The sequence below is a fragment of the Hakea prostrata genome, chromosome 6, assembly GCF_041222555.1.
Source record: "Hakea prostrata isolate BN-2017 chromosome 6, UWA_Hpros_2, whole genome shotgun sequence".
NCBI classification, from domain to species: Eukaryota; Viridiplantae; Streptophyta; class Magnoliopsida; order Proteales; family Proteaceae; genus Hakea; species Hakea prostrata.
In genome coordinates this window covers 38,153,091-38,167,193 of record NC_142605.1, presented here as the reverse complement: position 1 = coordinate 38,167,193, position 14,103 = coordinate 38,153,091, and the positions used below count along the sequence as shown (strand labels likewise).

The following is a 14,103-nucleotide window of genomic DNA, read 5'->3' as shown; positions in this document are numbered from 1 at the left end:
TGTTATCAGTTTATAAATAAAAACTTCTGGTTTATGTCACTTGGTATCTTGCATTAAAGAAGCTACACTTTGCATCTTCCCTAGTAATTCTTGTTTGATAATGTAAAGTCTTAAAAGAAATCTTGAAATAGTTGCTTTGTAACACTACTTTTATTAACATCTTTTTTTTGTTCACACTAGAGGATATCATTCAGCATTAAGATGTTGATCCTTTTTCTTCTTCTCTTTTTTTTTTTTTTTTTTTTTTTTTTTTAAATTTATCTCTTATTCACTTTTTGTGTTTCCGTATTCTCATCTCATTGTATTTGCAGGTTCCTATCAGAAGGGAGAAATTAAAGTCTCTCTGTCACATGGTTGTCTTAATGAAAGTGAGAGCTGTTGTATTATTGTCTTCCTATTTTAAAGCCTCTGTGATTTGCTTTACTTGCTCATTCATTGATGTAGGTTATGAGGAAAACTTTTCATGACAAGGAGATGGAGATAATCAAAAGTCTTCCTCATATTATAAATCTTATGCTGTCTGACATTGAAACTGACCTCCTCGTGGCAAAGGTATTCAGATTTACAAGCTGATATGTTCTTTCAATTTTGTATCTGGTTGAATGCATTTTAACGTATTTTTGAAATTCCTTTTTTAGGATGAGCTGTTGTCAGAAATTGCTAAAGAAAGTCAAGCCAGCAAGAGAAGATTTCTGAGCTCTTTGTCATTTGGTATGTTGCTTAACACATTCCATATTCTATCGCTACATTTTTCCTTTGACTTTGGTATAAGTAAATTTGTGCTCTTGCAGCCAACATTAAAAAAATTTCAACTTTATATGGGCATAACCTTAAGACTTGATGCAAAAGTATCCATTGATGAAAATATTTTGCCATCTTGTAAATGATATGTGGAGTCTTATTATCCTTGAAATTTAGGTCATCCAGTATGGTGTTATCAAAGCTCTGGTTTGAATATTTGGTTTCCTTTGCAATTTTTTTCTTTTTTAATTAGGCTGATGTGAGTCAAATCACTGATGTATAATTTATAATTCACTTTAATAACCTTTTCAATGTAGGTGGCAAGGATGTGGATACAAGATTATCAGATTCACTTTCCACGGTAAATGAAGAAGTCATAAAATTCCTCTTGTTGATAACTGTCTGCAAGCTTTTAAATTTAATGACTAGTTTCACTTCACTTTGTAAAACATCAATATCACGTTTTGTTGTTTTTCATACGATGTCTGGTTATTGGTTTTGCTAAGAAGCATAGTTGGATGTCCTTAAATGCTATTTGGCTCGGACACTATGATGGCCTTTTTTTTTTTTTTTTTCCTTTTTCTTAAACGTCTCTCACTTCTCTTGTTTCACCTACCGGTAGATAGATGGGCCCTACTGACCGTTTCTTGGGGGGCTAGAGGGTGCTGGGTTGGTGAAGGGGAACGAAGTGACTGAACACTAGGTGCTTTTAGGCCCTACTGTAACTGGATCCTAAAACCTCATAATTTGAGAACTGGCTTATTCTTACTGAGCAAAGGAAGGCATTAAGTTCCTCACTCTGAAAAGAAATGAGAGATCTCAGAAGGGAACGAGTCTTTCAAATCAAGATGCATAGTTGGCAGGATGGCTAGGTGGGCCTAGACACCATTACAGCCATGTCAAGAAGCTTTCTGTCTTTCTGATTGGGCAATGAAGTGTTCAATTGAAACATGGAAATGTGACTCAGTTGGTCTTAGTTTTTCTAACTGGGTGGAACCTTTTCTTGGGGGGCTAGAGGGGGGTGGTGTGGTGAAGGGGAATGAAGTGACTGAACTCTAGGTGCTTTTGAGCCCTACTGTAACTGGATCCTAAAACCTTATAATTTGAGAACTGGCTTATTCTTACTGAGCAAAGGAAGGCATAAAGGTCCTCACTCTGGAAAGAAATGAGAGAGAGCTTAGAAGGGAACTAGTCTTTCAAATCAAGATGTATAGTTGGCAGTATGGCTAGGTGTGCCTAGACACCATTACAGCCATGTCAAGAAGCTTTCTGTCTTTCTGATTGGGCAATGAAATGTTCAATTGAAACATGGAAATGTGACTCGGTTGGTCTTAGTTTTTCTAACAGGGTGGAACAAGGGATTCTCAAATAAGGAAAAGGATCCAATGACTTCAAAAGAATTGAACGAGGAGCTATATAAGGTGAAAATCTCACATACAGTTCTGGTTTGGTTTTCATTTTTCGGCCCTCTTCCCTACACTACAAATCAAACATCTCCTGACATGTGGTTTCAAAAAGAGATCAGTTCCACTGGGAAGGGCCCACTCCGTCCTAGGCTGACCTGAGCTGGAGGCAGGAAGAGAGGCTTGTATTAGCATGAGTATCATATCACATTGGTCACCACTCTTTTCAGGATTCATTATCCAAGTCCAAGTGATATGGTGAAAAATTGAAATAAAAGTTTGATCATCATATTTAATACAAGTTTGAGTTGGTTACAGAATCATTTTTATAATGATTATAATAGTTTATCAATTTCTTTGAATTTTGTTTTCTTTTGCTTCACTTGTAATCAAATGGAGCCTAGGTGCGAAAGTGCAATTATAGAATGAATATCTTATGAACATAGGCTCTTCACCTCACTTCCCCCATTCGGAGGATAGATAATTTTATGTTCACCTCTTTTAAGCCAAGGAGCTGGACAGACGATGTCCCCCTTGCTCCATTGCCTAAAGCGTCATTTGCCTTACATATTTGTTGCATCTTTAGCCACATCAACACACAGCTGCAGGAAGCACCTGCCTCTTTTTTTTTCTTCTTTCCCTTGGCCTTTAATTGAATACCTGTTCATGGTAGCACCTGCCTCCCAATCTATGGTCCATGACATTCCTAAAACCATTCACACTGAGAAAATTGCTCCAAACAGGCTGGGGACACTAACAGTATATGGAAAATGATTTGTAGTCTCTACCTCCTCCAAGGGTAATGCAAACATTTGGGAGCTGGTTAACTACATTTTATTTGTCAGAATCTATTATGTTGCCAAATAAATAAATAAAATCTATTCTTGGTTAGGAAACATCCTTCAGCAAGACCAGAGCAAGCAGTGCAAGGGCACACTTCTTGGAGTCAGCTGTGTGTGAAAGCTCTATCTCTTATTCAAGTGGCTGTTAGAAAGTGTATTGGAGCTTCCTAGTTTTCATCAAATTGAATGCAGAAAGTAGAATTATTAATGTCTTTCTAGTTTCTTGTTGAGATTCCTCCGCAGTTTATTTCCCCTTTTAACATCATCTAGATTTTTTGCCCATTGTAGATTCTGATTGCATTGCAAATGCTTCGAGGAGGGGGTAGCAGAAACAGACAGCTCATTCTTTCTATTGTTTTGGATGTTCATCAAAGCATTGTAAGTAGTAAGATTGTAAAATCAAGCTCATATGATGTATTCCATGTACTTCACAGCCCATCTGACATGATGTAGCTCTTGATTCTATTGCAGCTTCTTATCACTTATATCCTACTTTCACTGGGGTATTATTGTTGAAACTTCTTACTGTGTGAGATAATTTGTAACCTTACTTTTTGGCTCCTTAGTTTTGACATATCTTTTTCTTTCAATGTGGTTATCCTTCCATTTCACATATATATTAAAGAAAAAAAAAAAGGTGTACCCACTGTGCAAAGCTCCTACCACTGTGGTCTGAGAAGGGTCATAATGTACACAGACTTACCCTGCTTTCAGTAGAGAAGCTGTTTTCGAACTCAAACCCTGACCACTTGGTCACAATGAAACAACCGTGCCATTGTACAACTGCCATTTTGCATGTGTAGGTGAAAAATGTGTAAGATCATAACAACTAGAATGACATGCTAATAAGTATTCTCAAATTATTTTTTAAACCTTTTTCTACCACTGACTGAAAAGAACTTTTGGGAATCAGAAGAAGGCTACATGTTCTACATAAAACCAATCAGTGTCATTTAAAGAAAATTGATATTCATTGTGTTTGTGTGTTTGTTTTTCCAACTGTGTTGTTTTTTCTCAGGGTTGGGGGGAGTTAACTGAAACAAGAGAAGGGTGATGTTAACTCTTGAAGCTCTTTTGCCGGGCATCTATTTTCTACTTTTCCTCCTCTCTACCTCGGTTAATGTAAACTTTTTCTCTCTTGACCAGGGCCATCTGGATGTCAACTGTTCAAGGATTAAGAAGCTGCTTTCCAAGCTGGAAATTGTTGTTGATTTTCAAAGCATGGTTGAGGAAGTTACAAATTGTGACTTCTTGTATTGGAGGAAAGAAATGATGACTTCTTGGTTCTCTATGGTTTATATGGATGTAAACAAGTTTTCATGGCTCCAGTAAGTCTTGCAAGCAAATTAAACTGTTTCTGTATCTTGTCTACTTTTTATTTTTTATTGATTTTGGATTAAAAATTATCTAAATATTTGAAGTTCACTAATTAAACAAGCTGGAAGGAGAAAATGTTCAATATGTGGCTTTTTAAGATTCTCCATTTCTCAGGTACCTTCTTGATGCCTTCTCTGACGGGCTCTGGCTTCTCAAAGTCTGCCATGTGGGCAAGTTTACTGTACAGTCGCATGAAGAGGAGATAGAAAATGCTGTGAAAAATGTTAGTTTTTTTACGTCATTTCTGTTAATCCCCTGACAGACGGACATTTATTGGGTGTCCTGACTGTACAGTAGTGGTGAAAATTCCTGGGAATTTCGTATTAAATCCATCACATACATTTATTACTTTCTGATTGCTTTTCTTTTAGGTCTTACTACAAACTTTCCCTTCAAAATACAGGAGATTATTACACCTCTTTGTAGAGACATTGAGACTGATCTCCGCCTTCATGTGCATTCAAACCACTTAAAAGGATCAGTGCATGTGAACCCAAGAAAGGTAGTCAATATTGTTTAAGTGACATGTGTTAAATTGTTATCCTTTTGGTTGAACTGTGTCTGGTTCTATATGTTAATTGTCCAGACTGGCGTACGAAATCTCTCTTGGTACTTGCGCATAAAACCTCTGTGGCTTCCATTTAAGTGTATAGATATCAAACTACATGTTGAGAGCTATCTGAATTCTACCTTTTATGACCACACTGCTATGTCGTCTTTTGATTGGAAGGTAAGAATTAGCAGTACTTAGTGTTTATACCGCTGTTTCTTCTTATGATTTCTACTGGTGTCTGACTAGTGATTTCTGGGGTTAACTGCACGAATAAACCATCCATCCTGTTCCTGATAACCCTGTGATTTGGGCATGTGTGTCTTCAGATATACTCAGAAATGAGACAGCTGGCAGAGCTGAAGTATGGACTGACATTGGATGATATTCCTCTTGCTGGTCAATGCTTAAATTATGGGGTTAATGTAATTGAAATTGCCCGAAATGTGGAACAGTTTTCCTCAAGCTACTCATACAACATAAGTAATCAGGTGAGTTTTTGGTTGCTTACAACTTCCTCTATTTCTGGAAATGAGGCATCAGAAGTTTTAGATTTTTTTTTGAAAATCATATTCTTTTGTTGGAAGAATTTATTTGTAATACTCTTTTATTTGTTAAGATTGCTGCAGTATCATGATTCGTTAGACCTTGACTTCTTAATGACAAGGAATATCTTCTTTCTTTCTTTTCCCCCTCGGTTCCCCTTATTTTTACTGGAAAATGTCATACAGGTTTTGGTTGAGAAGGTTTCCAGCAGTCAAGGTCGGAAGGCCTTGAGGGTAATTGGTGTGGAACATGTTTCCTTGTCAATAGCTACCCATGGTCTTGGAACAATATCTACTGCTATTGATTCTGTGCTCAAATTCCTGTCTCAGAAGATTATAGATTTATCTAAGCTTCTCCAAGATAATTCTGCTAGTGTTTGCTCAGTGAAAGAAATCCAGTTCTGGAAGGTTTGCTCTTTTCTTTTGTTTCTTTTATCTAACAAATTGAGAATGGATGCATATGGCTAAGTTGAAAAAAAATCATGAATAAATTTTTTAATTAATAACATGGTGCTGTGATATGTTGAAATCATTTCTTTACTTAGATCTTACATGCACTTTTCACTCTCTCTTCCGTAATTTCACTTGCAATGTATCTTTGAAGATATTGCCATCAGCATGCAGTACCAGTAGTCTTGTCACATAATTTGTAATTTATGTAGTTTGGTTGGTTCACCAAGGAAGTTAGAATGTTGCCCCCCCCCCCCCCCCCAAAAAAAAAAAAAAAAAAAAAAAGTTACGGAAATTGAGTGTCTTGGTGTTTCACCATGAGAAAAGTAATCCAATTAGTTGGACATCCTGAGGTGCATCTGGGGCCAGGGGTGGTTTTGCTCCTACTATATGTAAGGGAAGGGAGGGATTGCATTTCAACTCACATTTAGGTTTTAACAGTGATTCAGTTGAGAAATTTATATCTTGGATGCATCTTGGCTTTCCATGCATTCTTGGTCCAGGCAAGGTTACAAAATTGGAGCCTGAAGGCTTGCCACTTTCCTCTTTCTTTGTCATAACAGAATGTGATTGATTGTTTTTACATCCCGTGAAGGGAAATGAAGGAGAAACTAGAAGCAACCCTTTTCTTCAGGGGGAAAAGCATGACCTTTTCACAGGAAAGTTGTTCTTTGGGGATCAGGAGTTAAATTTCTTAGATCATCTGCGTGGTGTCATTAGCGAAATGGGGAATATCTTGGGACTGCTGAGAATCCTGAGGGCAGGTGGTTCCCATCATCTGTGTAGTGTATCTCGGTAAGAAACTTACAGAACCACTTTTTGATGATCATATTTATTTTTTCTAGATACTATACTACCCCACACCCCACCTTTCCTTTTCTTTTCTTTCTCCTCTTACTATTTTTTATTTGTTCTATGTGTAGGTTCATCTACAGAGACAGAAATATCAGAAGCTTTGAGGAAAACTCTCAGAAGCTTGGTTTTACTGATGAAACTATTACTGCTGCAAGGATGCTGGATGCAGTAGTAGAGGACAAGTACCAAGCTAAAGAGCATGTTTATTTTTCCTCCTCTTTTGCTAGTATAATATCGAAGGTATAAATCACGTCCAAATGTTGACTTTTCGTTTTCCTTCTCTTTCCTGATCTTCCAGCATATTCCTTTGTTTAAATAAAAAAATAGAAAACTTTTGACCAATGCTATAGAAACAACTTGGATCGATTTGTCTCTGACCACTTGCTATCTGCTGCTAGTTGACCACTAATTGGTTGCAATTTATTCCGCCTTTTAAATGCTTTATGTGAGTAAGATTATTTAAATGCATGTTTATGTGAGTGAGATTATTATAAATCTCCAATGTAATGAGACTTGCATTAGGATGGATGTTACATTTAATTATAGATCTGCAAACAGAAAATTTTCTTGAACTGTGCTCTGAAGATGGATTTGCATGATTCATTTGGGATAATATTGGAGGGAAAATATAAAAACATTGAGCTTTGGAGAACCCACTTACCCAGATGGCTATGGTAGAAATGAAAATTAAATTCTTCTATACAGTACTCATTGTCAGATGATTATACATGATGTTTGGAGGGATTAAGGTCCAGCTTTCACGTCTACTGTTGAGATGAATCTTAATAGTTGCTTCTTGGTAAGGATGGCTGCCTAGAAACCAAGAATCTATGAGAAGGAGAATGTGCACATACAGAATATGCAACCTATTGGCAATAAAAACTCACTTCTAATACCTGTTTATGTTAAAGCTTCTCATTGGCTGGAGTGTTTTCATTGAGAACTACTTGAAACCCTTCACTGTTATGGTTCCCCTTATTGTGCTGTCTGATAGTGCCTGATGTCATGTGAAATTAACTATTGACACTGTCCATGAGAAAAATCTCCATATCTTTAATAGACAAGCAACTCTGTTTTTCTTTTCTTCTTTTTTATTTTTTCTTTTTTTTCTTGTGTGGGTTTTTTTTTTTTTGTTGGGGGGGGGGGGTAGGGAAGCGTTGGTAGGGTTTTGGGGTTATTGAATACCGGTCTCCCTTATCATTGGGAAGCTAGGAAAAGGTACAGGTGTTCCTTACTGTTTTTGTCAGTTTTTGCGGAAGGCGTATCTGGCTGCGTAGGATAATGGAAAGGACATACCCGGCACAAAAGGTCCACTGCAAGGACAGAAAATTTCATTACGTATCCAGCCATACCCCGCATAGCAGAAAGGGTGTTTCCCTTCTGTGTGGGATGAACTCCCTTTATTTTGGTTCAGAAAATTCCTCTACTACTGGCATTTGCATAAAGATGGATGCCGATACATTTTCCAACATATAGTGGGTGGTGAGTCAGCATGATGGCATTTTGCTGACAATCAAGTTGGGCTGCCTTTTGAACCCTGATTCAATTTTTATCAGTATGAGATGAAATGAGCTCAGTGTTGCATAACTAAATAAACATGTCTCCCAAGGACGGTAAAGCAGCTTCAACTGATCAAAAGTCCTCTCCATGGGGATGAGACACACTTCAATACAACAATCATGGGCAGGTCAAAGCAGAAACTGTTTAAGGACATTAGGTATTGGAAATATATATAATTTACCGGCTCCTTTAGCAAACCAAAATCTCCCTACAGGGTACATCGGTTGAAGCTCATCATCACTAGATCCTTCAGCACATCTCTCTGGGTAATGGACTCCAAAAATACCCTAGATCTAGATTTGTTATCACCATTAGAACATTGCTTGGATAGGCTATATAATTTCCAGAACCAAAGCAGAAAATCAAAATTAAATGTAAAGGCCTAGCCTAGAATTTGGTTTAGAGAGTTCCAATTGCAATTTTAAGACCAGGGTTAGAAAACAGCGTAGGATTCTGGATCATAGTCGAAGCACTGAGGTTCTAAAATAAACCAATGGGCCAAAAGCTGAATATAGCTTTAAAATCTAATCAGGCATAAACTCTAAAAAATCAGAAACATGGGCCCTTATTTAGAAGAACTAAACAAAATAAATATGATTATTTTTCTCGATACTTTAGAAGAAATATGATTATTTTTCTTGAGACTTAAAAAGGAAGATTCTATAGGACCATTGTTCGACCAGCTATGATGTACGGTGCAGAGTGTTGGGCTATTAAAAAGAATCATATAGATAAATTGAGTGTAGCAGAAATGAGGATGCTAAGATGGATGAGTGGCAAAACTAGGAATGATAAGATAAGGAATAATCATATTAGAGTCGGTCTGGCAGTCCATAAGTAATAAGCTTCGAGAAAGTCGTTTGAGGTGGCACAACCATGTTCAACAGAGACCTATAAATGCCCCTGCATGGAGAACTGATATAATCCAGATTGAAGGAACTAGAAGAGCTAGGGGCAGACCTAAGATAACCTTAAGAGAAGTGGTGAGAAAGGATGTGCATAGCTTAAGCCTTGTATCTAGCATGACCTCAAATAGAACTGATTGGAAGGCAAGAACCCATGTAGCCGACCCCATTTAATTGGGACAAGGCTTCTTGTTGTTGTTGTTCTTGATACTTTAGAAGAACTAAACAAAATCTAAACAGGTCTAAACCCTAAAGGAATCAGCTGCATGGTTCATTCAAGTCATGCTGATTCTTTTTGTTGATGCTTCTGCATCTGTTGGCCTGGATAATCGGTCTTCAATCTTATGGTGTGAAGCACATGCAGTGTGTTTTCAGCAAAAATTAAATGTCAAATGTGTTGTCAAATATCCAAGTACATCATGGATATCTGTTTAACTCGAAGTTCTGAGAAATGTTTTTCTATTTTCTGTCCTGATTATTTCATCCTTGTTAACTCCTGTTTGGTAGTTTTCCTACTAATTAATAATTGAAGCATATTTATGTATATACTATCCAGGAAGTCAAGGTTGGCGAGGATCTTAAATTTGAGGATCTCTTCCTCATAATTCCAGCACTTATTATTGGTTTGATAGGTTCCAGAGTCAACAGCAAGGAAAATATGCTAAGAGGTCGTGAAGTGGGGAAAGAAATAATTATCGATGATGGATTTGTCATGGGAACTGCCTTTGTTCTTAAGGTAAGTCTGATTTACTGACCATGCTTAAATGTTTTCAAATTGTTTTACATATCTATTTGCATGTTCAATTTCTGAAATTGCATCTGAACTTCTGTTCCTAACTCCATTGGTTGATTTTGGAGAAGGTATTGGGTTACTAGGGTTTCTTATTGCTATGTCGCTCATTAAGTTCTATCTGTAGTTTTTGGTCCCTTCTGCATCCCCACTCCTCAATTCCCTTTCCTTTTTGCTTGCAAGTTTCATGGTTTTCTGTTTGAAAAATCTCATCCTATGCTATTATCATTGTGGTACAAATCATGACAGAGATGAGAGAACAAAAAGGAATTGAGCTACTCAATGTCTGTGTGTGCATGCATACAAACATGGATGTGGGTGGGTTGACATGATGTGATGGATGAGATTTTGGTCTTACTGAAGTTTGTATTACTATTTTCTGCTCATATTTTCTTGTGAATTTCAATTAATTGTTGATTTTGTAACAAAACTGATTGCCAAATATATATTTGTGCAATAGGTATCCTGAAGTCTATTTTTATTAGAGATATCTATGACATTAATTTGTTTTCCATCTGAGAATTCGATTCGTCCAGTTTAGAGTGCAAAACATAAAACCTAATTGATTCATGTGGTGATTGAAATAATGATAATTTGTCCTTTGAACTCAGAAGCCTCAAACCCAATACTGTATTGTGGTTAGAAAGTGGGGTACACAGACCCCAAGCAAGTTGGCAAGGATGGTGGTCTAAATCCAGAGGTGACCTTTTCTTAGGTAGTCACTAGGCCCTTCCAAGGAAGGTTAATCTTTGAAAACTCAGTCTTAAGTATTTTTGATGGTCCTCTTTCTACCAAGTGAATTTCTATTTTGCGGAATGATATTGATTCCAAGAACAAACCTGAAAATAACAACAACAACAACAATAGGCCTTGTCACATCTAAATGGGGTCGGGTACATGGATTATTGCCTTCCAATCAGTTATGTTTAAGATCATGTTAGATACAAGGTCTAAGTGTCTAAGCTATGCATATCTTTTCTCATCACTTATCTTAAGGTTATCTGTAGAAAGAAACGATTGTAGTAGAATGGCTTATTGATCCATGATCTCAAGCCCTTTATTTATAATAAACTGGAAAGTAAACTATTACAAGGAATAGAAGTTTACATGAATGCAAACTCTAATTTAACTCCTATACAAACTCTTATTAGACTCATAATAGAATCCAACACTCCCCCTCAAGTTGAGGCATGGATATCACACATGTCCAACTTGACCAAAAAAGTATAAAACATCTGTCCAGGTTAACATCTGCAATTTGATCTTCAAACTTATAGATTACGTCTGCCTTATAGACTTCCATTTGATTTGTCCTCATCTTTACTGCAACTTTATGTCTCCAAGGAAGAATGCCCAAGTAAAAAAGTAGAATCTTCAAATGTTGAGAAGACTAAATTTCTGCACAAATTTGAGGGAAATTATATTTTTGGGGTAACAATAGCTAGGGTAAAACAGCCAAAGTGAAAGTTTTGATTTGTAGCAATGTTAGATCTTTAAAGGGAAAGTTTGCCAAGGGACAATCTCCAAAGGTAGGGCAAATTTTGTCAAGATAAGTGACAATCTCCAAAGGTAATAGAGATCAAGTTCTGCAAAGGTCAAACGACAAGTCTTTTGCAAGGTTAGATCTCCGAAGGGAAGATGTCAAGTTAAGGGGCAAATCTCCAGGGTTAACAGAGATCAAGTTCTGCACAACCAAAAAGATAGCTCTATAGCAATGTTAGATCTCCAAAGTGGAAGATTGCGAAGGTAAGGGACAAACTTTCAAAGGTAACAAAGATCAAATTCTACATAAGGAAGTCTACATGAAAGGCTTTGAATTGTAGACATCTTCAATCTCCCCCTCACGTGTAGCGTTACATGTGGGAAGATAATAACAAAGGAAATTCCAATGGGGAAACTTGGAAAGGAAGAAATTGTAATGGTAAGATAAAAGTATCAGGAAAACAAATCTAGAGAGAATGACAAAATTTGAAAGGGGGTTGACCGAGCCTACGGTGCCACTAATGAAGGTCTGATATTACCGAATGGACCGGATTAGAAGATGTAGTCAAAGCAGAAGTAGATCCTCCAATCGGCTCGAGCAAATAAAGTCCATTTACCACGACCAATCTCCTTCCCAGGATCCCGAAGTAGCTAGGTAGGAGTTGGTAGGGGTAGTAGAGGAAGCGATGGTCGAGGCTGTGCACCGGTAGTAGAAGACTCGCATAATACGTCGCAGAGTAGCGAACTCTCGTGAAAAACCAACGTCTGCAGAGAGGGTGTGGTGGAAACCGTCTCGAAAGATTAGCCTTTTGTTTTCCCTATCTTTGTGCTCGTTTTTGCTCAAAATCAGCAGGCTTCCCATGTAGTTTCCAACAATTTTTCTTGGTATGATATGGTTTGTGACAGTGCTCACACTTGACAATCTCCTTAGCCGGATCAGATTTAGTGCGAACAGACTGTAAAGCTGATTTCTCCATAATAGGAGTATGAAGCATGACTAATCGACAACTTTCCTCACACTGAACAAGAGCATAAGACTATTCTAGTGTAGGAAAGGGAGAACGACTTAAGACTTGCACTCTGATCTGATCGTACTCCACGTTCAAACCTGCCAAGAAGTCATATACTCGAATCTTATCAATGTACTTCTTATATGTCGCCAAATCATCTGGATTAGTGGGGTGATAATCCCCGTAATGATCCAACTCGTGCCAAAGAGATCGCAACTCAGCATAATAGTGGGCCACAGTTAGTTCCTTTTGGGTAGTCTCATGAAGCTTCTTTCGTAGCTCATAAACATGTGCATCATTCCCCAACTGTCCATATGTTTCAGTAGTAGCCTTCCAGATTTGGGCTGCAGTATCAAGTAATAGGTAACCCCGGGCAATATTTGGATGCATGGAATTCAAAAGGAATGACATAATAAGAGAGTCGTTTGATATCCATTTATCCTGTAAAACACCTGCGGTAGTGGGTTTGATAGTAGTGCCCGTAATGTATCCAACTAGTCCTCTTCCAGCAATAGTCAGGTAAGTAGATCGAGACTAGATCAAGTAATTTGTGCCGTCAAATCTTACCGAAAGAGAATGAAAAGTGGAAAAATATTCGGATCCAGTGGGAGCAGTAGTATCATCAATAGTTGTCATGTTTACAAAATTATCTGCAGTTCTTCAGTCTTCACCCTTTCAAAGTAACAGAAACGTCGCAGAATGCAATAGCCAAACAACTCAGACAATTTTTCTCCTTTTTTTTTTTTTTTTAACAGAATAGCAGATTATAAGAAACAAAATAACAATATGGTTTGGCCAAATATGCAATGGTCTGGTTTGGTCTAAATTCAGAGAGAACCAAAATATGGTCTAAAGTTGGAGAGAACCAAAATATGGTTCGACCAAGATTTATTGTTTACTTGGTTCAGTCTGATTCGTTTTCTCTTCTTCTTGAAGTCCCAAAAGCTGGAGAGACAAAGCAAGTAGCACCACGCTGATGGTGTTTCTTCTCTTTCTTCTCTTCTTATTTCCTTTTCTTCCTGGTCTTCCCTAATCGAACCCACTATAGTACAGTGGGTACTGAAGAATAGAGAAAAAAAAGGAGATGGGTTGCGAGGGTTTGCGATGGGTGCAATGGAACTGAAGAACCGAAAAAAAAGAACTGTGGGTTGCGAGGGTTTGCAATGGGTGCAGATGCAGCGGTGATGGTATGCCAGAGAAAAACGATGGGTGAAAAAAAAATTCAGGGAATTTCGATGGCTTCGAGCTCGATAAGAGATGCAGCGGTGATGATATAAGCAGGGTTTCTCTTCTCTTCTTCTTTCCTTCCTTTTTCTTGTTCTTGCAGTGGCAGATTTCTGTCCAAAACTGAAGAATCGATAGGTGCAGAAAATTTCTGAATTTGAATATCTGCGATAGTTGCAGAAAAAAAGAGGAATTTGAATGTCTGCGATAGTTGCAGAAAAATCCTGCGATGGTTGTAGAAAAAGTTCTGCAATTGTTGCAGAAGAAAGAGTTCTACGATGGTATTACAGTTGCAGAAAATTCCTGCGATGGTTGCAGAAAATTCTGCAACTGCGATGGGTTTTACGGTAGTAGAAGAAAGAGAAAATC

At 37.6% G+C, this 14,103-nt stretch overlaps 1 protein-coding gene across 6 annotated transcripts in view; it reads left to right on the top strand.

Moving 5' to 3' along the window:
• Positions 1 to 14,103, top strand: part of LOC149013946 (uncharacterized) — a 33,933-nt gene that overhangs the window by 14,880 nt on the left and 4,950 nt on the right. For 5 of the 6 annotated variants that reach the window (XR_016173964.1, XR_016173963.1, XM_089158750.1 and 2 more), the window contains 14 exons: positions 312 to 368; positions 445 to 552; positions 639 to 711; positions 1,059 to 1,102; positions 3,275 to 3,364; positions 4,133 to 4,314; positions 4,478 to 4,586; positions 4,767 to 4,865; positions 4,950 to 5,093; positions 5,243 to 5,404; positions 5,645 to 5,866; positions 6,504 to 6,703; positions 6,832 to 7,003; positions 9,785 to 9,964. Coding sequence is in view for 4 of the 6 variants with exons in the window: in XM_089158750.1 (XP_089014876.1) it covers positions 312 to 368; positions 445 to 552; positions 639 to 711; positions 1,059 to 1,102; positions 3,275 to 3,364; positions 4,133 to 4,314; positions 4,478 to 4,586; positions 4,767 to 4,865; positions 4,950 to 5,093; positions 5,243 to 5,404; positions 5,645 to 5,866; positions 6,504 to 6,703; positions 6,832 to 7,003; positions 9,785 to 9,964 (1,842 nt within the window). In the remaining 2 variants the exon portion in view is untranslated. Of the gene's footprint in view, positions 1 to 311; positions 369 to 444; positions 553 to 638; positions 712 to 1,058; positions 1,103 to 3,274; positions 3,365 to 4,132; positions 4,315 to 4,477; positions 4,587 to 4,766; positions 4,866 to 4,949; positions 5,094 to 5,242; positions 5,405 to 5,644; positions 5,867 to 6,471; positions 6,704 to 6,831; positions 7,004 to 9,784; positions 9,965 to 14,103 lie in introns of those variants that run through there. The other variant, XM_089158753.1, reaches the window with a different exon arrangement.